This window comes from Puma concolor, chromosome D1, assembly GCF_028749965.1.
Source record: "Puma concolor isolate L17-30 chromosome D1, mPumCon1.1.hap2, whole genome shotgun sequence".
Classification (NCBI taxonomy): Eukaryota; Metazoa; Chordata; class Mammalia; order Carnivora; family Felidae; genus Puma; species Puma concolor.
The window spans coordinates 56953966-56977046 of NC_141676.1; the positions used below are offsets into that span (position 1 = coordinate 56953966).

At 56.0% G+C, this 23081-nt stretch overlaps 1 protein-coding gene across 3 annotated transcripts in view; it reads right to left on the reverse strand.

Moving 5' to 3' along the window:
- Window positions 1–713: 713 nt before the first annotated feature.
- PDE2A (phosphodiesterase 2A) overlaps window positions 714–23081 on the reverse strand; it is a 95133-nt gene continuing 72765 nt past the window's right edge. For all 3 annotated transcript variants that reach the window (XM_086678224.1, XM_086678228.1, XM_086678227.1), the window contains 27 exons: window positions 21835–21944; window positions 20936–20991; window positions 15588–15647; window positions 14851–15004; window positions 14621–14673; window positions 14362–14436; window positions 14207–14248; window positions 13583–13651; window positions 13215–13345; window positions 10373–10484; window positions 9853–9892; window positions 9654–9717; window positions 9157–9229; window positions 8829–9006; window positions 8480–8592; window positions 7724–7801; window positions 6730–6852; window positions 6169–6239; window positions 5766–5888; window positions 5073–5160; window positions 4770–4817; window positions 3653–3727; window positions 3415–3514; window positions 3062–3174; window positions 2626–2664; window positions 2382–2488; window positions 714–2140 (listed from right to left, as the gene is read on the reverse strand). In XM_086678224.1, coding sequence (XP_086534350.1) covers window positions 1930–2140; window positions 2382–2488; window positions 2626–2664; window positions 3062–3174; window positions 3415–3514; window positions 3653–3727; window positions 4770–4817; window positions 5073–5160; window positions 5766–5888; window positions 6169–6239; window positions 6730–6852; window positions 7724–7801; window positions 8480–8592; window positions 8829–9006; window positions 9157–9229; window positions 9654–9717; window positions 9853–9892; window positions 10373–10484; window positions 13215–13345; window positions 13583–13651; window positions 14207–14248; window positions 14362–14436; window positions 14621–14673; window positions 14851–15004; window positions 15588–15647; window positions 20936–20991; window positions 21835–21944 — 2506 coding nt within the window. In that variant the 3' untranslated portion in view covers window positions 714–1929. The remainder of the gene's footprint in view (window positions 2141–2381; window positions 2489–2625; window positions 2665–3061; window positions 3175–3414; window positions 3515–3652; window positions 3728–4769; window positions 4818–5072; window positions 5161–5765; window positions 5889–6168; window positions 6240–6729; window positions 6853–7723; window positions 7802–8479; window positions 8593–8828; window positions 9007–9156; window positions 9230–9653; window positions 9718–9852; window positions 9893–10372; window positions 10485–13214; window positions 13346–13582; window positions 13652–14206; window positions 14249–14361; window positions 14437–14620; window positions 14674–14850; window positions 15005–15587; window positions 15648–20935; window positions 20992–21834; window positions 21945–23081) is intronic.

Below are 23081 nucleotides of genomic sequence, written 5' to 3' on the forward strand. Positions count from 1 at the left end.
GTCCTTCTTTCCTCCATCTCCTAGGAAAGGAAATCCCAGTGTTCGGCCCTTAATATATCAACCGTTACTGATCTGGAAGAGATGAACAGGGAGAGGAAATGGGGGGTGGATGTAGGCGAGAGAGGGGGTGGGTTTAGAGACTTTTGCCTGTCAGTCAGATCCTCCTTATGGTCCAATCTGGGGTCTGCCCCTCTCTATCTGTGCAGAGGCAAACACTCTCACAACCAGAAGAGCAAGGAACTAACTCCATAGACACAACCCAGGGTTGCATCTGGTGTACAGTCAGACTCAGGGGAGGATTTATGGGGACACAGATAGGGAAGAAAGGAGGGGGTTCAGAGGCCCAGGCCCTGGCTATATGGGTATTCATGACCAGCAAGCCAGAAGACAGAGGGTTTAGGAGGAGCTCTAGGCTGCCTCCTCCAGGCAGCCTCCTTGATTGCTTCAGCCCCTCAATTCTTTTCTTTCTAGTCCACAATCTCTGCCAGCCAACATGCCCTCTCACTGCTCCATGCCCAGGTCTCCTCATCTGCCACCATATCTCTAAGCCCCTACAGTCTGGCACAGGAGGTCTGTGACTCTCCTATAAGAGGGGCTAGACACAAGGGCTGGAGGCTCCAGTAGCTAAGGAGTTCTAAAGGGCATTTGCCTACCCCAGTTCTGTTCCCCTCGTCCCCAAGTACAATATCTGGAAATAGCCCCAAGGGGGAGGGTTGGTAGAAAGAAATAGATTTATTCTCATGTACAAAGCGGTCAGCCCACGGGACCATATACAACAGTTGCACAGAATCCTAGAAAAACGCATCTCTCTAAAGGCAACTCAGAATAGGTAAGGCAGGTGGCCCCCCTCCCCCCACCCCACAACACATACAGAACAAAACAGAGAAGGGAGATGCCAGCAGCCGGGCTGATCCAAGAAGCCCAGCCCTATGGGGGGTCTCCCAAGCCCCAGGGCACGGGTAGATATGGCCTTGAAGAAGATAGGAGCCCTGCCAGTCAGCCCTGTCAGGGCTGAGGCAGCCCTCTCTGGCTGCAGGAATGGGGAAGGGGCTTGGACTAAGTGGGGGGGGGGGGGGACACTCAGGGGGCCACTGAAGGACTCAGGGTTGGCTCTTTGCCCTAGGGTGGCAGGGACATTCCATGGCTTCTCCTGGGACTCCACAGAGCCATGGGGACTTTGATATCTAAAAGGGGTCTTAGAAAACAGATTGTCCCACCCTCCTGTCTCACCTAGATAGGGGAAGTCACTTGCCCAGGGTCACACAGCCAGGGGAAGAATTATTGACTCAATTGGAGCCTGTCTTCCAGCCCTGGGATCCTTCCTGCCCACCATTCCTATCCTGCTTTCTCCCTGACCCCCCTCTGCCCAAAGCACTGAGCTGCCCCTCTGGCAGCTCCCCAGGTCCCAGTGCCCACCATAAGTATGTGGCGATCCTAAGGGGCACCTTCAGTGGCCCCGTGGCTATTTCTAGTTGTCCAGCAGAGCTAATGACTGTTTCTAAGACCTATTCTCTGCTCATTCAGATGTCCCACCTTCTCTTTGCATGAGGACCCTGGAGAGGGAAGAGGGCACAGATCTAATGGGGCAGGAATGGGGCCCAGGAGAGACCATCCAGGCTGCCTCAGAGGAGTGGCTGGGGAGGATTTGCCAAGATGTGGTCAGAAGTGCAGAGCAGGGCTCGCTGCTCATCAGTCACCCCTGTGCTCTCAGAGGACAAATGACAAAATCTTGGTGAGGCTGGAAGTCTTGCTTCCATTACACAGACAGGAAAGCTGAGGCCCAGAAAGGTCGGTACTTGTTCAGGGTCACATGGTAAGTCCTGGTCTAGAACCTAGGACCCGTGGCTCTGGTCCCAGGGCACCCGGCCAGGCCAGTGGGGGGCTGTGAGAGGAGGCCTGGGCAGGGAAGGGTCCTGGGGAGGGGGGGGCTCACTCAGCATCAAGGCTGAAACAGCCATTGACAGGGGCCCCAGTGCCATCCAGCTGAGGCACCTCGTACTCCTCATCCAGGAAGTCCAGCGAGTTGTTGCTCGGGAGGCCGCGGATGGTGAATTTGTGAGACACTTTGGTCCAGTGCTCACGGTTAGAGGCCACACGTTCATATAGCTCTGCCGCCTTGGGGAACAGGTCCTGCAGCAGCCTGGGGGTGCAAACGGACATGGACAGGGTCACAAATCAGACTGTGAGTAGCAAGAAGGATTAGGGCTCTACCGCAGGAAGAACTTCCACGAGAGTGTGAGGCATAGGACCGGACGCTCAAGGAGAAAATGAAGTGAAGGGCCCGTTTATGGGCCCACAGGCGATAGCACCTGCATCTGCTGTGACTGCCACAGCCAGCCCTGTCCCCCCCAACCCCCAGCAGACCCCCTGAGCTCTCTCACTTGTAAATAGGCATCGCGATATGCTCCATAAAGCTGATCTGCAGCTCAGGTATGTAGGCCTTCTCCCGGTCCATCATCTCCATCGGTCTGTTGCCCATGGCCTTCTCCTGCGGGCAGCGAGTCATCAGGCCTGGTCCCCTCCTCCCTCCATCAGGTACCAGGATGAAGCTAACCCAGCCCCTCCCAGCCCCAGCCCAGGATCCCTCTCCCCACAACCTGGCACCAGCAGTCACTCCCCACTTACCAAGTCTCCCTGGGAGAAGAACTCTTTGTAGATCAGCTCCTGAAAGGCCAACACTCTCATCACAACTTGTGTGTGGAATCCGTCCACCTGAGCTCCTCTACAGCCCATTCCCAAACTGGCAAACTGAGGCATCCCTCAGCCCTCCTTCAGGGTCTGTCCGCACCATCCCCAGTTTGGCAGGGGGATGGCCCAGATCGGGAGGAGTGGCTGGGTTCTGGTCCACCTTCCGCCAGCCACTGACTTGCTGTGTGACCCCTGGTGAGTCCATGCCCCTTTCTGAATCTCCCCATCTGTCACCCCTGAGGTGGTCTAGGTTTGTCTCCCCAAAATATAGCCAGGCTGAGCTCAGCACAGAGAGGGTGAGCAAGATGCAGGAGCCACAAAGAACTTGGCGGGGTGTGCAGCCTGCACCCTCCCAGGGAGAGGCAGCACTTACTGCGATCTTCCTCGTAGTCTTCCAGCCCTTGGTCTGGTCAGAGAGGTCACAGGAGGTCATAAGGAGGCAGAGGAGGAGGCTATGGTGTTGCTTGTTCGTTCGGTCATAACCCACTGTTGGGGAGAGCGTGTGGTCAAGGAGAGGAGGCCCCACCCCCTCTCTCTGAGGGCAAGGTCCCCAGGGCCCACCTATGTGGTCCATGAAATTCGGCACCCTGGGTGGGAGCCAAAGGGTCGGTGCTGCATCTGCCTGGGTTTGGTGGGTTGATGCTGGAGAGAGTAGGTCTCTCTCAGCACATCCCCCTCTTGGTGGTCCTTTCCCAACCCCAAGGTCTGGGGTTTAAAGACAGGCACCTTCGGCCATCTTCTGGAGGTCCTTGAAGATGCGGAGGTGGTGGGCCAGATCGGTGGCCAAGATGATGTCCCGCATCAGGTCCAGCATACGCTGATAGTCCTGGGCCAGGGTGGGCAGGGGAGCGAGGAGGTGTCAGGGCCTCCTGTCAGACACCCCCACCCACTCCCTCGGCTCCTTCTCCTGCCTCAGGCCAGCTCTGGGCTCCCACTCCCTCACCCCCAACCCTGGCCCCATCACCTTCCGGGAGAAGTGGTCAAAGATGTTGCAACCATGGGTGTTGAGGATGGCGATGGCCTGAGCGAAGTGGTGCCTCTGTGGGGAGAGGAATGATGGGGGCCCAGCTGGGGCCGGGGGCTCTGCTGACCACTGATGCCAAGAGAGGGAGCAGGACTGGTGCAGCCCCAGCCCCCAAGGTGAGCAGAGCAGGCAGAAACGGGGAGTCGGGGGTCCTAGTTCCCTTTCTGGGTTCTGTTTCAGCCCTCTGTGTGACCCCGGGCAAGTCCTCGCAGGCTCTGAGCTTCAGATCCCTCAGCTGTCACATGAAGGGACATGACAAGGCAAGCTCTGAGGACTTCTCAAACCGGGATGATTCTGAAATGATCCATTGGAGTCCTAGACACTAATTCATGCAGCAAACATTTGTTTGCTGACAAAGAAAGGCAGTGATGAGGTGAGGGCAAGGCCCTTGTCTCCAGATGCTGAAGGGCTGTCATTGAGAGAAAGAGCAGGCTGAGCACAGAATGCAGAGGGCAGAAGTGGGGCTGCCACAAGGCCTCGTGGGAGGGAGTGAGCCCCTCATCTCCCAGGGGTATGCAAGCAGGGGCAGTCTCCAGAGGGATGTTGTAGCGGGCAGCAGGGGGCAAGGTGACCTTGTCCCAGGTTTAGCTCCTATTCTGTGCCAGACCCCATGCCAAGTGCAGGGAATTCAGAGAGGTCTCAGATTTTGTCCCTGCCCCAAGAAGCTCCCATCCTGGGGTGGGCAGACACAATTCAAACAACCTAAGGCAAAACTGGGTGTGATGGGAGGTGGAGCCATCCCAGGCCTGGTGGAGTGGGGGTGGAACAGGGTGTTCCCAGATATGCCAAGAGAGACATGCTAAATACAAGTGCTCCCTGTGCAAACCTGGGCTCGGGCAGGACCTTCAGGCTGACCCACATCCCCATCCACACCTGCACCCCTCCAAGCCCATCCAGCAAAATGAGCCCGACATGCCCTGGGGTATGGCTACAGCTCTCACAGCCTGTCTGGAGAGCACGGCTTGGGAACAGGAGGATCTGGGTCATGGTCTAACTATGTAAGTCATCAGCCTTAAAAGGATGATGGGCACAGGGATATTGGGCAGAATGGTGGTACCTCCATGACAGAGCCCTCGGAGCTGTAGAGAGCAGCCAGCACAGATTTCTGGAAAATCCCGGGAAATCTCCATTACTCCTTACATCCAGATGCAAGTGCCTGCCATATTAGGCTAGGCATTGCCCTGTCCTCCCTGCCCTCACCATTCCCCCATCTCAGAGCCCAGGCAAAGCCTTGGAGAGCCTCCTCCCATCTCCAAACCGGCTCCCGGTCCCACCAGCTCCCATCTCTCCTCAGGCTGGAGGAATGAGACTCCCAGATGCCCTGAGGAGGGTGCCCACTCTGAGGAGGGTAGAATCTTACCGAGGCCACCTGGAAGGAATTGTTTGTGCCTCTGTGGTCCAAGTCATGACACATGCAGGAAATAAACAAGGCGAAGATCTCGATGTCCCTGGTTGGGAGGCAGAGGGGAGAGGGAGATCAGGCCCCTTCCACACATCCAGAGGAAGAATGGCTACATGAGATGTCCAGGAGCCACCAGACAGGAGCCGGGGACACCTGGGTCCCCTTCTGGGAAAGCAGCCCTGGTTTGGAGTTTGACAGGCTCACTGCTCCATGAGTATGGGACATGTGACTGTGAGCAAGTCCCACCTGGAAAATGGGGCAATGGAGGGGCGCCTGGGTGGCGCAGTCGGTTAAGCGTCCGACTTCAACCAGGTCACGATCTCACGGTCCGTGAGTTCGAGCCCCGCGTCGGGCTCTGGGCTGATGGCTCAGAGCCTGGAGCCTGTTTCCGATTCTGTGTCTCCCTCTCTCTCTGCCCCTCGCCCGTTCATGCTCTGTCTCTCTCTGTCCCAAAAATAAACGTTGAAAAAAAAAAATTAAAAAAAAAAAAAAAAAAAAAAGAAAATGGGGCAATGTAGCCTTCCTCAGAACCATTAAGAGGATCGTGGGAGGTGGTGTATGTAAAGTTCCTGTCATCCTTAGGTGCCTCCCCTATCCCAAAGCAGGGGACTGTAACAGCTGCCAGACTTGGGGGTCAGTGCAGACACTCACTCGAGGTAGTTGGTAAGCTCCAGATTCTTGTAGAGCAGGTAGCAGAAGTGGGAGACAGAAAAGGCATGCATCCAGTTGTGGTAGGGGGGATCCCGGTAGCCCTTCTTCACCATCAAACAGAACCTGGCGGAGGGGAGAGGGCAGCAGAGGGGCCTCAGGCTCTCCTCTTTCAGGAAGCCCTTCAGGCTGTGCCTTGCCCCATTCCTTCCCTTTACTCATGGTCCCAGTGCCTGTGAATTGCCTCTCACTCACGGATCCTCTCCACTCCCACAGACTGGGCCACTCCTAGTCGTCCACAGAGACCCCTTCCCAGAATGCTGGGGCAATGGATGTGAGAGTAGAGGACAGAGGGAGGCAAAGACCAGGGCTGCCTGCACGTGGAGGGGAGGGCTGGGGCACACACCGGGCCAGAGTTGGGCAGTCAATTTTGTAGTTATTGATGAAATTCATGTCCTGCAGCATGCTCAGGATGGCCTGGAGAGAGTAGAAGGGAGGATTCAGAGGGACTGTCTGTTTCAAAATGGGTCCCCTGCCTTGCCCCTTCTTGAAGCTTCCAAACTTTTGGAATCTTAGAACTTTAGATCTGAACTGGAGAACCATAAAATGGTACAGACAAGCATTCTCGGAGCCACGAACTTTTAGAAACGGGACCGAAGAACTCTTGGAACCAAACTCACACAAAATCTTAGAAAGCTAGGGAGGGAGGCGCCAACCCTGAGGCCACGTGCCCCAGGCATTGTGGGCTCTGGAGCAGCCCTTGGCGATCACCCAGTCCAGCCACTGAGCCCTGGGCAGGCCCTGTGGCCCACACCGGCAGACCACATGCCCACTCCATCTCTGAGGGAGGCTCTCTAGCTTTTGGTGATGACTCTGTCTTGCCAGGAAGTTCCTATCCACATCTAACTTAAATCTCTGGCTGTACACCCTCCACCTATGCAGTCAAATGGGGGGAGGGCCAGCTCACCATGGAAGTGTCATCCTCGGGCAGAGAGCGAGGGGTATAGGTGAAACTGGCAAAGTTGGAGTCAATGGCAGCCACAGGCTGGATCCCATCATGGAGAAGTTTGGTGTATTCATCATCAGAGACCTAGAGGGGAGCAACCAGAGTATTAGAAGATGGCCTCCACCCCCATCCAGTGTCCTCACCCTCAAAATCCCACAGTGGGAGGGAGCGCCCTGGCCCAGAATGCACCCACGGCAGGGCATGGATACTCCAATCCATGGGGTATCACTGGCAGGAGACCACTGTGGTACAGCCCACCTACTGTGCCTCCTCGCCTGTGACAGCCCTCGTCTGTGACAGCCTGTCCTCAGCAAAGACAGAGAAACACCACTTCGGGACACCACCAAACAATGCCAGCCTTTCATAGACACTAACTTGAGGATTCTTTCTTTTGGGGCTAACATCCCAGAGTCTAACCTTAATCCTTCCTATCACAGCTTTGACCCTATCCACAGAGCCTGAGACCTTTTGGTTTGGACACAGGGAAGAGGAAAATGACCACCACACAGTCTGAACTAAAGCCCACGACAGCTTTTCTGAAACAGGGTCTGGGAATGAGACAGAATATCAGCAGACTATGGAAGCATGCATGACCACTGAATGTAGGCGAGCTGTGGGAAGGGCCCTGAGTGAGCTTCCTAGCCTTCAGTAATTCTCAAGGTGGGAGTCATCACCGGATATGGGGAACACCTGGCCAAACCAAATTCCTCCCCGGGATGGGTCCTGCTGCCAGCCTTGGAGCTGAACCGGAAACTGCTTGGAAGAGGCTGCCCCAGAGGAGAGCAGGAGGCCAGGCATTGCTTTGAATCTATCTTCTTATCTTCAGGAAAGGGTGATCAGAAAACCCAGGCTGGTCCTGGGACCCCGGGGAACTGGGAGGCAGGGAAGAAATAGGTGGGCTGCAGGGGACCCTGGGATCCTGAGAAGAAGGACAGAAGCTCCGTGCAGGCCTCACCTTCATGTGGTACATCATCATCTCGTTGGCTAGGTGGCTGCGATACTGGGCCTCATTCACTTTCTTGTATAGGAGGGACTAGGAGAGAGAGGGAAAGATGGGGCTCAAACTAGGTGGCTATGAAACTCAGAATGCCCAGGACTGGGACAAAAGGATCATATAGGCGCCCCCCCCCCCCCCCCCCGCCCCGTTCCTGTCCCATGCTGGCTCTAGTTTAAGCTTTCAAGCTCCAGCCAGAGTAGGGACCCCCCCTCCGACTTTCACCCATACCTTCCCCCCTTGCCCCTCCTCCCCAGGTCCTCTTAGCATTTGATCTGGCACTTTGCACCCCCTCCTGAGCCTGCCCCAGTCTTCAGTCATGGAGCCTGAGTCCCACAGCAGAGACAGAGACGCAAGGAATGGGTTAGCCTCAGGAACCTAGTGGTTGGATTCCTGGCTCAGAGCCAACTCTGGACAATGAGACCCAACATTTCCCAAAAAGAAGCTGACCAGGGGCTCGGGTTGAGGCTGCTTGGCAAAGAGGGTGGGTATTAATGACAATTGGGGTTTCCCCCGATCCCAGGAGGCTAACTTGGCAAGATAGGAAACAGTATCCCCAATTTTCAGATGGGAATCTGAGGCTAGAGGTGACCAGCAGGAACTGAAGGCTGCACAGCAACCCAGCAACAGAGCTCAGACTCACAGGGCCCGTCTGGACACAGCCAATGTGAAGGTGAACAGAGGGTCCTGCACCGGCCCTGCCCTTTCCCCACTCACATGGGCTATGCTGATGCCACAGTAGATGGAGAAGGCGGTTGCCAAGTCCTCGTCGAACTTGCTGAACCATGGTCCGTTAATCTTGTTCACCAGCTCGGCCACACCGATGACCTCTGGGGGCCGGAGAGGGGCTAGGACCGGCTGCTGGATGTGTCCGGCGGCGTCCGCCCTCCCAGGGTGTCCTCAAGGGACGTCCCAGCCAGGGTAGTCCCGTCCCGTCCTTTCCGCTCCCGGATGCTAAGGCGGTGGGGAAGGGTCGCCGACCCTCCGCTCGGCTCCGCCCCATCCTGCTCAGGCCCCGCCCCCGCCCGAGCCCGCCCCACTTCCCGGAGCTGCCCGGAGCTCGCACCCTGGTTCTCGTTCTTGATGGGGAAGCAGAGGATGTTGCGCGTGCGGAAGCCGGTGCTGTCGTCCACGCCACGGTAGAAAAGCGGATGAGCGTACGCGTCCGGGATGTTCAGGATCTGGCCGGTGGTTGCCACGTGGCCCGCAATGCCCTGGTCAGCCGGGATGCGGATCTCGTAGCTCTGCCAGGGCAGTGATGGAGTAGAGAGGAAGTCAGCGGCCGGCCACAGAACGGACCATGGACTGTCCCGCTTCCTCCTCCTTGGGCGCCTTGTGGACTCCCGGCCCCCAGGACTACGGCCACACACTCCCTCCGCGCGCCCGTGCCTCACCTCGTCATCCACCACGCCCCCGTCGAACACCTTGGCCACCAGCTCATTTTGATCCAGCAGGAACACGGAGCAGCTGTGGGGAGACAGCCACGGTCCACAGGTCCCTGACAGCCCTCTCCGACCACCCCCACTTCTCACGACTTTAGGCAAAGCCTAGATTTCTGAAGCCTGAAAGGTGCTATCCATTATGAGAGACCCTCCTGAGGGCTGGCTGACTCCAGACATTAGTTAATCCCAATGATTTTTTTTCTTGTAGTGCCTACTATGTGCCAGGCACTGTGTTAGGAGCTGGGGACCCAGGGCCAACAAAGTGAGCCCTGCCCCTGCTATCATTGAACGTTATTAGTGAGGGTCACAGGCATGAAGTAAAGGATCACACAAAACATGATAGCGTCCCGCAAGAAGGCAGTGGAGGGGAAAAGAGAAGCGAAGAAGGAAGGGGATGAGGACCCAGGACTGGGGCCTCTCTCACCTTACCCTGGGGTAGACTAACTTACATCTCAGCATTGCTGAGGTTTCTGGCCTCTGTGATGATCTCCTGGAGCAGGACAGAGACATCATCTGTGGGAGGGAGAAGCATGGAGGGCAGTGGTGAGACCAGGCTAGAATGCCGAGGCCAAGCCCTGCCACCTCTCTTCCCCAAAATGCCAGTCCCCGCTCCCACCCACAGCCAGGCATGGAGGCCAGTTCACTCACCCAGGTGAGTAAAGAGGTTCTTTGCCACTTGGAGAAGAGCCTGGAATGGAGGAAATGAAAATCATAGGGGTTCACATTGCAGAGGTGTCACACCTTCCATCCCCCTGCTTCCAGTAGCTCCAGGGTCTTCTCATGCCCCCTTTAGGGCTCTCTGGACAGGCTGGGGACTGGCACAGTCTAGTTATATCATTTGGCTACCAAGTGAAGGAGTGAAAGTATAGCCCCAGTGAAGGTGCCCAGTAATCTTGAATCTCAGATGCTCATTCACCTCTGCTCTAGCTGCCCAGATGTTGCTGTAGTACCCAAGTTGAACACTAGAGGACGGTCACATACAGTGCCTGCAGCCAGCGGCGCTGTCCTGAGGACCCACCGACCTACCTCTTTAAGAAGCCTCCAGGGCACTAGGTAACCTTCCTGCCAAGGGTCCAGAAAGACATGGGCTTTTCCCTTATGGATGACGCTCTGGGGCTGAGAGCTGGGCGACTTCAACCCCAAGAGTGGCTCCTAGAAGGTCACTCACCTGGCACTCACACTTGAGCTTTTGCTCTTTCTGGAAGGCCAGGGTGCTGGTGAGCACCGTGCTAGTGTAGTGGAAGCAGTGCTGGATCACATGCTCATCCTGGTCCGTGAACCTGGGGCAGAGGGCAGAGGTCACTGGAGAGGCAGTGGACGATGGACTTCTCCCTGTTTCTCCTTACTTCCATTTCTCCAGGAAGCCCACTCAGAGACGCAGTAGCTAACCATCACTCCCCTCTACTGGGGCTGTTCCCTGCACAGGCAGCTGGGACAGCTTCCCCCTCAGACTTGGGGCTCCCTGAGGGGAGGACTCTAATCCTCCTCAGACTATTGTTGATTGAAGCCAGAGCCATGTCTCCATCCTCTGACTTCGGATTTTTCCAGACTGAGGCTGGGTCTCTTCTCTCCGACTAGAGACTTGCCCAGGCCAGAGGTGGATATTCTCCTGCTCTTCCCAGGGGCCCTTCTGGCCTCACGAAGTACCCTGTCTTGTCCAGCTCCTGCCACTGTCCTACTCACCCTGAGTCTGCAGGCCCTGAGCTGGTGCCTCCATAAATCCTGAGGTGTTGGTGAGGAGGGTAGTGCCCACCTTACTCAGACAGCTAGCTCTCAGCTGACAAGATAGCCCCAAATCCTTTTTGAGGTTATTCAATCTGGCCACCAAATGACTCATCACTAGGGAGTTTTGTGGGGCCGGATGGACCAACTTGGGGCAGGACCTGCTCTGGGGAGATGGGTTAGCCTCTCCGTGTGGGGGTCTTCGGAGTGAGGGAGAGCAGGGAGCACACCTCAAAGATCTTGACCTTCTCTCTGCCCCCAGATTTCCCTGCCTAGGCTTCTTCCCATTTTATGGCTGGTCTCGGTGCTCCTCTGCCAGGATATCCCCCACTCATGCTTGCTGCCCAATGATTTGGGTCTACATCCCCATCCCCACCAGCCTGTGTCCGTCTCCCCACCTTCCCTACCAGCCTGTGTCTGTCTCCCCCTTCCGTACCATGACATTTGAGGCCCCTCAGTCTGGTCCCGCTCACCTCTCTCCCCTAATCTATGGGTATCTCTCATACTAAGCCATACTAAGATCCTCATCATTCTGAGAAAACCTCAGTCTCTTTCACACCTTCACGCTTTTCCCCACACTGTTCTCTCTGCCTAGAATACCTTTCCCACCCTCCTCCCTCTTGGCCCTGAAAATAAACTCCAAGTCTTGAAGGCAGGGACCATGACTGTACCACCCAGTGCAGAGCCTGGTACCAGGGAGTTATATGGGAGGTGTTTGCTGAATGTTTTAACTATACTCTACCTCTGCCCTGGCCACCAGCCCCATCACACGCCCGGCTCAAGGGACTCTGGAGTCCCTGTTCTCTGGGCTCCAGGCAGCTTGTCCGCAGTCACTGCTCTGAGCTGAACCCCACCTTGGCTCATGCAATCATTCAGCACTCACTCCCTGAAATATGTGGGACCCAGAGATGGCCACAAAGTTGTCACCAAGGCCCCATCTCATTTCCCTTCTGACACCACCTTTCCTCCAGGTTTAGGGCCACCTCAGAACCCAGTCTCACAGACAGCAGCCCCTAATGAGCCCCTTCCCTCTGTACTCCCCTCCCCAAAGGCCTTTCCGGGGCCACCTGACCAATGCAGGGCTGGATACAGTAGGTGCCCAACTTGTGTTTATTGAATGGTGTAAATGCTCCCACCGCTAGGATACCAACCACAGATGACACAGATCCACATCCTCCCTGCCTCAGCAAGTTCTACTTCATCTCTGTCTTCACTTCTCCAGGCCTGTCCAACTGCCTACAGAGCTCTGTGCTGGCGGGTCCTGCTACTCAGGTCTATGACTTTCATATCTCTGCCCCACCTATGCAGACTCTGTCCCTGTGCTTCTGACATCTCTATAGTCCCAACATCCCGGTCTCCACTTTCTGCAGGACCTTCAGGCCCTCAAACCCAGTCTGCTTGCTTGAGCCCCAGGGGCCAAGCTCTTTGTCAGTATCTCTCTGCATCCCAGAATCAGGACCCACCCCTCACCTGCCTGTTTCTCCCTCCCTATATGATCCAGGCACAAACTGCTAGACCATCTGGACCAACTCTGGCAGCATTCACATACTGAACCTGCACCCAGGATAGACATGGCTAATCAATCACAGCATTGTTTCTCACTAAACTAATATTCATTCTCAACCCACTGTTTCAGGCAGCTACCACCAAGTAATGAGTTGGAGTAGAACACCAAATCTATTTGTGATACTACTTTTAGACCCCAATCTGACCTCAGTTCTTGCAAAATGCTTCCTAAGCCTCTTTACCTGACTCTGCCCTGCCCCTCCGTTTCAAATGATTCTTATAGCTGCCCTATCAGTGTCTCTAAAGCCCCTTAGCTTAGCCCAGCCCCCCAGCCTATTCCCTTTAGCCCTTGCCCACAGTGTGATTGCTGCTCTGTGGGTCCCAAGGAGTTCACCCATCCCAGAACTTACCACCCCTCCGTCAGCCAATTCCCAGCAGAAAAGCCAAAACAGGGTGATGGCAAGTGGGGGAAAGACCAGTACTCTAGCAGTGGATAGCCCAAACTGGAGGCAGTGGGCAGACAGAAGGGGAACTCATTTGGACCTCAACGTGATTTAAAATAAGCCAAAATGGGTGATGGAGAGTCAACAATTACCTGCACCCCAGCCAGCAGCTGCAAGGGTCTGGCACCTTGACAATCCCATAGTTTCTTGCAGCAACAAACCATTTGACCCACCACTGCTGGGGCAGTATCCCCTGCCTGGTGCCCTTCCCTGTTACCCTAGTAGAGAGCCCTGCCCAGTCTTTCAGCTTCTGATCCACTTCACCCCACCAAGACTCACAAGTCTCCTCCGAGCTTGTTGAAGGCGCAGGCCAAGGCCACCACCTGGTCAGTGGCCCGGCTGATGACAGGAACGCAGAGCATCGCCTGCAGCTCACAGCCCAACATGCTTTGCAGCTGTTGCACATCCTCCTGCAAAGGGGGAGGTGTGTCAAGGCAGGGAAGGAGGGAGGGACCATGCTTCCTTCCCCTAGCCCTCCACCACACTCTGCAACAGGCAGTTCTAAGGGACCTCTGTGAGATGGGAAACCCTAGGACATGGGTATGGGTTGGGAGAAGGTCCCTGGGGCTTGTTTCCCCCATTCCCAGGCTGCCTTGTCCCAGAGACCCTGTCCCAGCCTGTCCTGGTCCAGCCAGGCCATGGCTTACCGAGGTGAGATCCTTCAGCTGGATAGACTTCTTATCTTCCACCACCTGGCCCAGGCGTCCTGTCGTCAACTGGAGAGTGAAGAGAGGCTGAGCCAGGGCCTAGTTCTCTCTAAGGTCAGGTGACCTCAGACTCAACCCCCCTCCCAAGTCTGGAAGTTTCCAGACCTTCCAGACACCTTCTTCAGTAAGTCCAAATGGTGGGTAGAGTCAACACTGGGGGGCGGGGGTGGAGGGTGGGGTGGGGTGAGGGTCTGCTCTTGACTAGAATCCCCTTTGGATGACTTTAGGGTCTTCCCTAATTAGGAGAGAGAAAAGCAAACCCCAAGGATTCTCATTGATCTCAAAGATCCTGAGAGAGCCAAATCCAGAAATGTTCCAACAGAAGTGAACTGGCCCCAAGTAAGCCTTTCTATAGATTGTAAGAGAGCTCTCCTAATGGATCCTGTTCATGAAAATCGTGACCTCTTATAACATTTCTTAATAGATCCCAAGATCCAGATAATTCCATCAGATTCCAAGAGATTCTAGTAGAGACCCCAGTCTCTCTGGGCAGATCTCTGGAGTGCGTAGCTGGCCTTAACTGCTCCCACAGAATCCAATACAGAGGACGTTCGCGAGACTCACCGGAAAGCTGGTTTCTTCCTCCAGCACTTTATCTCCGATTACCTGAGCGGCAGAGCGGGGGTGGGGGTGGGGGCAGTTAAAGGGTGGGCAAGGCTGTTCCCCTCGGCGACCTGAGCCCCACCCCCCCCAGCCCCATAGTGGACCTGGGCCCTCACCTTGCAGGAAAGCTGGAGATTATCCTCGGACACCAGCAGGAGGCAGCAGCGGGATGCCTGGGTCTCCTGCTGCAGCTGAAATGCAGGGACCGAGAGGGGCTGACGGCGGATCTAGGGCCACCCCCACTCCCCAGCTCTCGGCTCCTCAGGTAGAAGGAGGAGAGAGGAGGGGCAGGGCGTCGGAATCTGAACTGAGAAGGAGGGCTCACTGGGACCTAGGTCCCTGGAGGATCACAGGGGGAGAGGCACGGGCACTCACGTATTGGAGGACTTTGAGCTGGAGGGACGAGGCATCCAGGTCGTAGAGTTCCCCTGCAGTGGCGACGCGCCGGTCAGAGAGAAGGCTCGCAGACTTCCCCAGAGGTGCTCCACCTGCCCGCCCAGCCCATGGACCTCCCTTCCAATTGCCACCTGGCTCCCCAACCCAGACCGCACCCCCTCCAAGAGGCCCCTCCCTTCCAGGTTAGACCCGCTGGGCGGGGTCCTTACCGCACAGCTGCAGGATCTTTTGGTCCTGGTCGGTGTGAGCCACACCGCCCTTCTGGTCTCCCGCCACCCCCGCCGGGGGGTTCCGGACTGCTGCCGAGGCGGCGCCAGGCCCCCGGGGCTGCAGAGCCTGCACCCTTCGCAGGGCCACCAGAGCCTGGGACGAGCAGGGCGGTCAGCGAGTCATTCGTCCCACCTTCACCGCACACACCGCGTCGGGACCCTCGCCCTTGCTCAAACCGTTCTCCGTCGCGGGGAGCCCACCATCCCCATCCTGGTCCCAAACAACGCAGCCCTCAGCGCTCCACCCCGCTTGTGGGCTCCCACTGCCCCAGGAGCATCCTTCCGCCCTTGAACAGCTGAGTACAGGGTTGTCTCCCCCGCCTGCCCCCAGGCTCTTACAAGACAGGGCAGGGTCAGGTTTCTCAGTGTCTCTAGCACTCACGGGAGTAAAATCCCAGGAAAGAGCCTCATTATCGTGAAGGGCATGGTCTTTCCTAAGTATTGACAAGGTGTTTGTGTTGCCTCATCTCACCGGTACCATAAGCAGGTCAGTGCTATCCTTATCCTCATTTTCAGATGTGAAACTGAGGTTCAGAGAGGTTAAGTGACTTGCTCAAGGTCATACAGCCCAAAGATGCTGCACTGCTTGTCCAGCTCCCTGGCCAGATCATCTCCCCACCGGCTATGATGAGGGCCTTCAGCAGCCCCCATCCTACCTCAGCCCTACCCTCACTCACATGCTTCTCCACGGCTTGCAGGCTCCACTCTTCACTGTCACTCAGCTGGCCACAATGCACCTGGAGGAATATGAGAGGGGGACCAGCTATGACCTCCCCTAGCCTCCTGTCTCTGCCAGAGTGCCCTCCTCATGCCCAGCACACGCTTGTCCCCACCAACACATACACACTCCAGTCTGTGGGCTTCAATGAGAAGCCCATCCTTCTGACCAAGCAGATAGCTCCTCCTTCCTCCAGGAAGCCTTCTGGGCCTAACCCAAAGAAATATAACTTTTCTGATCCCTGCCTTTTCAGTCACTGTCCCATCAACAACACAGTCCAGGTGTTTAGTGAGGAAGGGAGTTACCCTGGACCCTCTTCCATCTCTCAGCCCATAGAAACCTTAAGCCCGGATTATGGAATCAGTGGTATTAGTCTCAGCCTCCAGCTCCACCTTTTCTGAGTTGGGGTTTGAGCCACCCCAAAGTCTGGAGTAAGGGAAGAGGTTCAACATTTAAGATGCACCTGCTGTGCCTAAAGAACTTGAGAGGAAGATGGGTGAATGAATGAAAGGAGAAAGAAAGTGCTTGCCTTCCATGTGATTCTCTCACTAGCCCACAAGGCAAGCTTCTACCCTGCATATAAAGCAAGGCCCAGAAAGGTGGAATTGCCTTGGCCAAGGTTACACAGCAGGAAGTGGCAGAGTTGGGACAGCACCACCTACTCCCTCCCCTCCTTTGCCTATACCTTCCCCTCTTTGGATCCACTCTCACCCCTCCCATCCCCCAACCTCCACCATCCCATCCCTCTCCAACTTCCCTGTGTCAGTCACCAGGAATATCCTCAGCCCATCTTATCTCTGTGAAGGCCCTTCCCCCTACCCCTGCTTGGGCAGTTTGTAAGAAAAATGAGAGAGAGACAGAGAGAGAGAGAGAGAGAGAGAGAGAGAGAGAGAGAGGTGGTAGTCTGGGGCCCCATTGCAGGCCCTGCCAGCCAGGCTCCCCACCTTGTCACCAGCTTCCTGCACTGACTCAGGGCAGCTCACCACCTGCAGGGCTCCCCACAGTGCCTGCATGGGGTCCCTCCTTCATCCTCAGCTCCCCACTCAGCAGCCCCTGCCCGCCTCTGCTCTAGGTACCCTGCCTGGAGCAGATGGAGAGGAGGAGCCCAGCAGGTTCTCAGAAAGCTCACAGTCTGGCGGGGCGGGGTGGAGTGGGGGATACAATTGGAGGGGTGCAGAACCTCATACCTGAGGAAGTAGGAGAGGGCAGACTGTGTGGGTGAGAACTGAAGGCTTGTGGGAACTCAGAGGGGGAGAGCATCTGGGAGGCTTCCAGAACTGGCACTGAAGTATGAGGAGGAAATGTGGGGCCTAAAGAGGGGGGGACACTGCAGGCAGGGGCTGTCCTGGCAGTCCTGGCTGGTAGGTGGCCTAGGGATATGAGGACCAGGGCCGGGGTGGGGTCCATGGTACCGCAGGGGGAAGAGTCTTGAATGCAAGGCTAAGGAATTGGACTTTAGCTTAATTGTACTGGGGACCCATGGGGCAGATTTTAGCATCTGTGGACCAAAAATGGTATTGAAGGCTAAGCTCTGGATGAAGCGCCATCTATGACTCCCATAGGACAGGGAGTTGAAAGAGACTGAGGGCATGATTCATTTGTGTATGCTTACATAAACATGTTGGTATTTTACCGTGCTATCCTTTTTGTCCTTCTGCCTTGACCCATTTCTCAGGAAAAGGGAAGACTGGGACCCCCCCCCCCCCCCCCCCGGCCACTGCAGGGCTGTGGGCACAACTAGTTCCTGGGTTGGCAATACAGCCTGGTGCCAGTACAGAACTGGTAGACTGAAGGAGAGCTTCAGAAGGGCTGGAGAAAAGGAAGGAATCGCAGAGCCCACCCCCACCCACTGGACCCCACCCGCCCAGCACACGCTCCTGGGCTGCCTCAGCCCATCCCCACCCAGCATGTGCACAAGCGCACATACACAGTCTCATGAAAACCCTCCGCACTGCCCATACACTCGCTTTGCCATGGAGATACTCAGGCGTGTGTGCACACATGCGCACACAGAGTACAGTCCCAGACTCAAAGACATCCGCACACGCACACTCACAGAATCTACACCATCCATACGTGCACATGCGCACCTGTACACAGGATACTTGGGTCCACACACCCAAGAGCCACGCACACACTTCTGGCCCCCCACTTGCAAACACACAATCACCAACATCCACACGTGGCTTTCTGCTCACCAACAGGAACACACACTTGCAAGCTACTCTTTCTTGTTAGTTAGGGAATGTGTCTGGGGTCCGGCGGAACACTCAGGGGTGGGCACTGGGGCTGTGGAGAGGGTTGAGAGCCCAGCACAGCCCCTATAACCCTCACCCACACGAAGTTCAACATGGCTAATTGCACGAACACCTCATCCTCACGTAAGGAGCTGGTGTGACTGGCACAGCTGAAGAGAAGAATGGGCATAAATCACGCATCAAATGCTAGAGACCAGGGGCCGCCCACTCCTGGGACTTATTATCCCAGAACTGAAAAATAGAGCTAAAGACTCTTTCCACACGAAGAATCTGCAATCAAAGCACCTTGAACTACAGGGTGCAGAGGCCCAGCACTCAGCCAGGCAGCCCGGCACCTGGCTGGCATATTCCTCAGAGAGCCCTCCATTGACCGTTTCTCCATCAGGCTCCAATATTGCAGGGCTCCCTGTTTCCTTGCTAGCATTCACCATCATTTCTAATTCTATCCTTATTTCACTCACTTGTTTGAGGTCTGTCTCCCAACCCCTCCAGACGGTACGGTCTGCGAAAGCAGGGGTCAGTCACTGCTGTTTGCAGCACCTATAGCACACAATGCCTGGCGGTGCTCAAGAAATATGTCTTCCATTGATGGATGGATGGATGGATGGATGGGTGGATGGAAGGACAGCTGGAAGGACGGGTAAATGGATACCAAGAGCAAACAAAGACTCCGAGAGGGGAATGGGGCTTGTGGAGGAAGTAGCTGGTGAGTCAGCCCTCCCAAAATATCTGCCTTGTGGCACTCCTTTTACCCTTTGTACCCTCTGCCCTGAGGATCTGGTAGCAGTTAGGAGGGCTGTGGCTGCCTGGGCTGCCTCTCGGAGGACGTGAGATCCACATCAGATGTGTATGTGTCGGGGAGAGGGGTGTCCTGGGGAAGTTCATTTCTACCTGAGTCGGAAGGCACAGGCTTGGAGTAGAGGCGGACTGTGAATAATCTAAACACCTGTCAAGAGCTCCTAAAAAAACCACAAACTCTTCACTGCCCAGGGTATTTGAGGAGGTGGGCAGACAGTTGTCAGGAACTCCTCCTAACAGCCAAAGCCCCAGGTAACATCTTGCTCAACAGCACACATTCCACACCTCAGCCTCACCTGGATCAAGCTCTTTTTCCAACCACCCTGCTCCCCACCCTGCCTCGGCTCACGCTGTTCCCTCCTCTTAGAATACCCTTTCTAGTCTGCCTGTCAGCCTCCCCCCTACTCCCCAAAGCCCCACTCAAATGCTGCGTCCACCACGAGGCACCCCTTGTTGCCCCAGCCTCTGCCACTGGAGCACCTGCTAGCAGCAGTTATTCCATTTGGCCAGTTGTAGCCTGAGGCTGTACCTGCCTTCCCCCAGACTGAGCTTCTAGAAGGCAGAAATGGGTCTCACTCCTCTTTCTGCCACCCTCCCTACACCCAGCTGGGATACCTAGAGCAGGGTTTTTGCTAGGGTGAATTAAATTTAATGTGGCCCCTCTGCCTCCCCAGCACACAACACACACATACACACTGGCCTTCCCCCTCCCCTCCCCCCCCCCCCCCAGGAGAAAGCAGAAGCCTGGACTCCCAGCTCAACCTGAGCCAAGGTGAGCAGCGGTCATGGCAGCCATCCTCCTGCCCGCAAGATGAGCAAACTCCAAATGTCCTCCTCTTGCTGGAGTTGCTGCCCTTCTGACCCAGCCCCTCCATAGGGGCACCTTCTCAGGCACCCCCAGACTCTTCTCCCTCCACAGAAGTGGGGAACCGAATTACCACCACCTCCCGCTGCCCACCTCTGCACATTGCCCCTGGCCCTGGTCCTCTTCCAAGCCACCAGCTCTGGCACAGATTGGGACCAAAAGAGGGAGGGAAGCGGTGCTGAGAACTCTGTGCCAACAGCAGATCCATCCCCTGCGGGAACAGAAGCTGGGGGTGGGGGAGCAGCTTGCCGGTTTCGGAGAAACCGGAGAAACCGAGGGGCCGGCAGCTCCCTCAGTCAGGCAGATGGGTCTTCTAGGAGACCAAGCCAAGCACTCCTTCCTTCCTCTCCTCTCCTGCCCCCCACCGCGGCCGCCCCCCCACTCCCACCACCCTCCCCCGCCAGCAGCTCAGGAAAGGTCAGGCGCCTCAGAAACCTTTAATTCCATTTTAATGAGCTCTGGAGGAGTCCCACGGGCTCAGGAGGACCCACTCTTCATCTGCCCACGCCCCCTAGTCTGTGCCTTATTGAGGTGGTGCGGTGGAAGCGGACCCCCAATAGTGGCGATATGGGGGCGCTAACCCTCGGTTTCTAGGACAGGACAATGATTTTGAATGCCCACCTCCCGTATGGGAGAGCAGGAAAGAGAGGCTGAACCAGCTCCACCAGGCTCAGCCAAACCCTGCCTGTGGAGCAGAAACCCGATGAGCTCCGCCAGGGGGCAGCAGAGGGCAGGGGGCGTCTCGGCCTGGGTTCTCTGGCTGACTGCACCCCCCCCAACCCCGCTCCCCTGCCCAGGCCTGGCATCCCCACTTCCCACAAAAGCCCCTTTCCCCTCCATCTCCCTCTCCAGGAAGACCGCCCTGGTCAGCCATGGGGCTGGATGCCTTCCCAGGCAGCCCCTCCGGGTGGGCCTCCCCCCCTCTTGCTCCTGAGCTCTGGCCACCGGAATCTGACTGAACTTCTCATACTATCTCTACTTGTCAGGGCCATGTCCATCCATCATTCCTCAGTGTCTTCCAGGCCCTCTGTGGACAAAGCTCTTGGCCCCCAACCCAGCTGGGAGGATGCCAAAGAGGAAGTAAGGTCAGGGTTGCACCAACAGCTCCATGGGGCTGAGAAGTGCAAAAGGGACTTGTACATGTCTCTGGAAGTTGCTGACTGGGCCAGTGACTGAGTCCTGCCCATTCAAGGTAGGGCAGAGTGCTGGGGTGTGGGAGAAGCCAGACTCCTCCTAGACCCCATTTCCTCAACCCCAGCCCGGCTTGCTGTAACACACACACACACACACACACACACACACACACTCACACACACCCTAGACAGGCTCCATCCGCTATCCCTCCCTTGGTCTCCACTCCCCCATCCCACCCCACACTGTTCTTACCAAGATGACAGCTGCCACAGCCCCAGCCTCCTTGTCCACCAGCGGCATGACCAGCACTGAGGGGGAGAGGGCAATGAGGTGGTCCTGTGGGGCCAATGAGGCTCAGAGATATGGAGCCAAGCCCCAGGGTGGGGGAGACAAAGACACAGACAGAGAGGCCGGGACAGAGACACAGAAAGACCCAGAGACCCAGAGAGATGGGGGGTCCTGAGGCGGCAACAGAACAACCACAGCAATGTCCCCTGCATGGAAGGAAGCCCCCTCATGTTACAACTCTCCTGTGACCACCCCCAGCAACCCTGAGAGAGCAGGAGGCAGGTAAGGCTGAGCACCCCTATTTTACAGATTGGGAAACTGAGGTCCAGAAAGGGGAAGTGACTTGCCCAAGATCACACAGCAAGTCAGGTCTCCTGACTCCCAGTCTTGTGCACTTTCCACATCGAGACAGAGGACACAGACCTAGAGAGACTGAGACACGAGGCAGAGAGACATGGCGGACAGGGGGTGTGGAGAGGAAGAGAAAGAAAAATAGAGACAGTGACAGAGAAAGCATGACAACAACACAGCCCATCTAGCATGAGACACAAGCACGTGACCACTGCGGCCACTGGCCACTGAGCCCTAGTATGTGCCCGGCCTTTAACATGCGTTATCTCATTTGCTCCTCCTCAAAACACCCCCTCAAGGTAGGTTCTCTCATCCCCATTTTATAGATCAGAAAATCGAGGCTCAGAGAAGTTAGTAGCACAACAGAGAGAGAATTAGATGAGGGGATTGCTGAAGACACAGAGCAAGAGGAAGAAGGAGACAGAGAGATGAAGACAGGGATAGAAGACAGATGGGATCTGGGGATCAGGGGCACGGTCCCTCCCTGCCCCTGCCCAGTTCCCAGTCCTTACCTTGGGTATCAGGAGCCAGTGGGGCCATCAGTCTGGCCAACGGCTTCCCCGGCAGGTCCGAGGGGCCCAGTCCATTGCAGCCCAACCGCTTCCGGGAGATCACAGCCTCTCTGAAAAGAGGATGTGATCCCACCTCTCAGTCCATGGATCAAAAAGGTGCAGGCCCCAACCTGGGGACACACAGCAGGCTGGACTCTGCACATCTGCAAGGATCTAGACAAGCTGACCGGCCATAGGGGAAGAGATAGGAACCCTGACCTGTCATGTGGAAGAGGCAGGCAGCCATAGTCTGGCCTCTGGTGCCTCTTTGCTGGTGGGTATGCGAAAGTACCCTGGGGCCCCATGCAGGTCCCCCAGGGCAAGTAAAGCAAGGGCTCAGAGCTTTACTTTAAAAGGCTGCCTCTTTTAAATCCTGCTGTGGCCACTACTTAACCTTGGGCAAGTGGCCTACCTCTCTGAGCCTCCCAGGGAGAAAGAGTGTGGAGAAGAGGAGAACCCTAACCAGCTCAATCCTCAGGAAAGCCATTCTATACACCTGAAACTAGTGTTACACTGCATGTCAACCATACTTTAATTAAAAGAAGCGGGGGGAAAACATTCTAGAGCAACTTTCAGCGCTAAGCACAGGAGGGAGGACTCCAGAGGTAATTGTCGTAACTAAAGTACCCTCCATTCCCTATGTGCCATGCACCATCCAAGCAACTCATAGAGATTGACTCAGAATTCCCAACAATCCTATGAATTAAATATTATCATCATTTCCATTTTCAGGCAGAGACACCAAGGCACTGGGAGTTAGGAACCTATCCAAGATCCCATGGTTAATAAGTGGTAGAGTCAGGATTTGAACCCAGGCAATTGGCACCAGAGCCCATACTCCTAACTGGCTGGTGTGTTTGAACCTTCCTAAAGACCTGAGGGGATGTGAGTTTCCAACGGGATTCGTATGAATGGGTGTAGGTGTGATGGAGGGGCAGCGGGCGGGGGTAGGTGATGTAGGAAGAATGAGTCTCTCTCTGCCCTCACTACACATACCACCCTACCCCCCCCCCAACCTGCCTCTAGCTCTTCCTGCTGAATTAAATGCCTGATTTTTCACCAACTGTCACTCCCTGATGATTAATTGTCCTGGGTTCCTCATCCCTCACGCTGCCTCCACTTAATTGTGTTTGTAGGAACTGCCTGGCCTGAAGAGAAGCGAAGCCTTGGGGGGCTGGGACTCCAGTGTGTGCATGTGGGGTCACTAA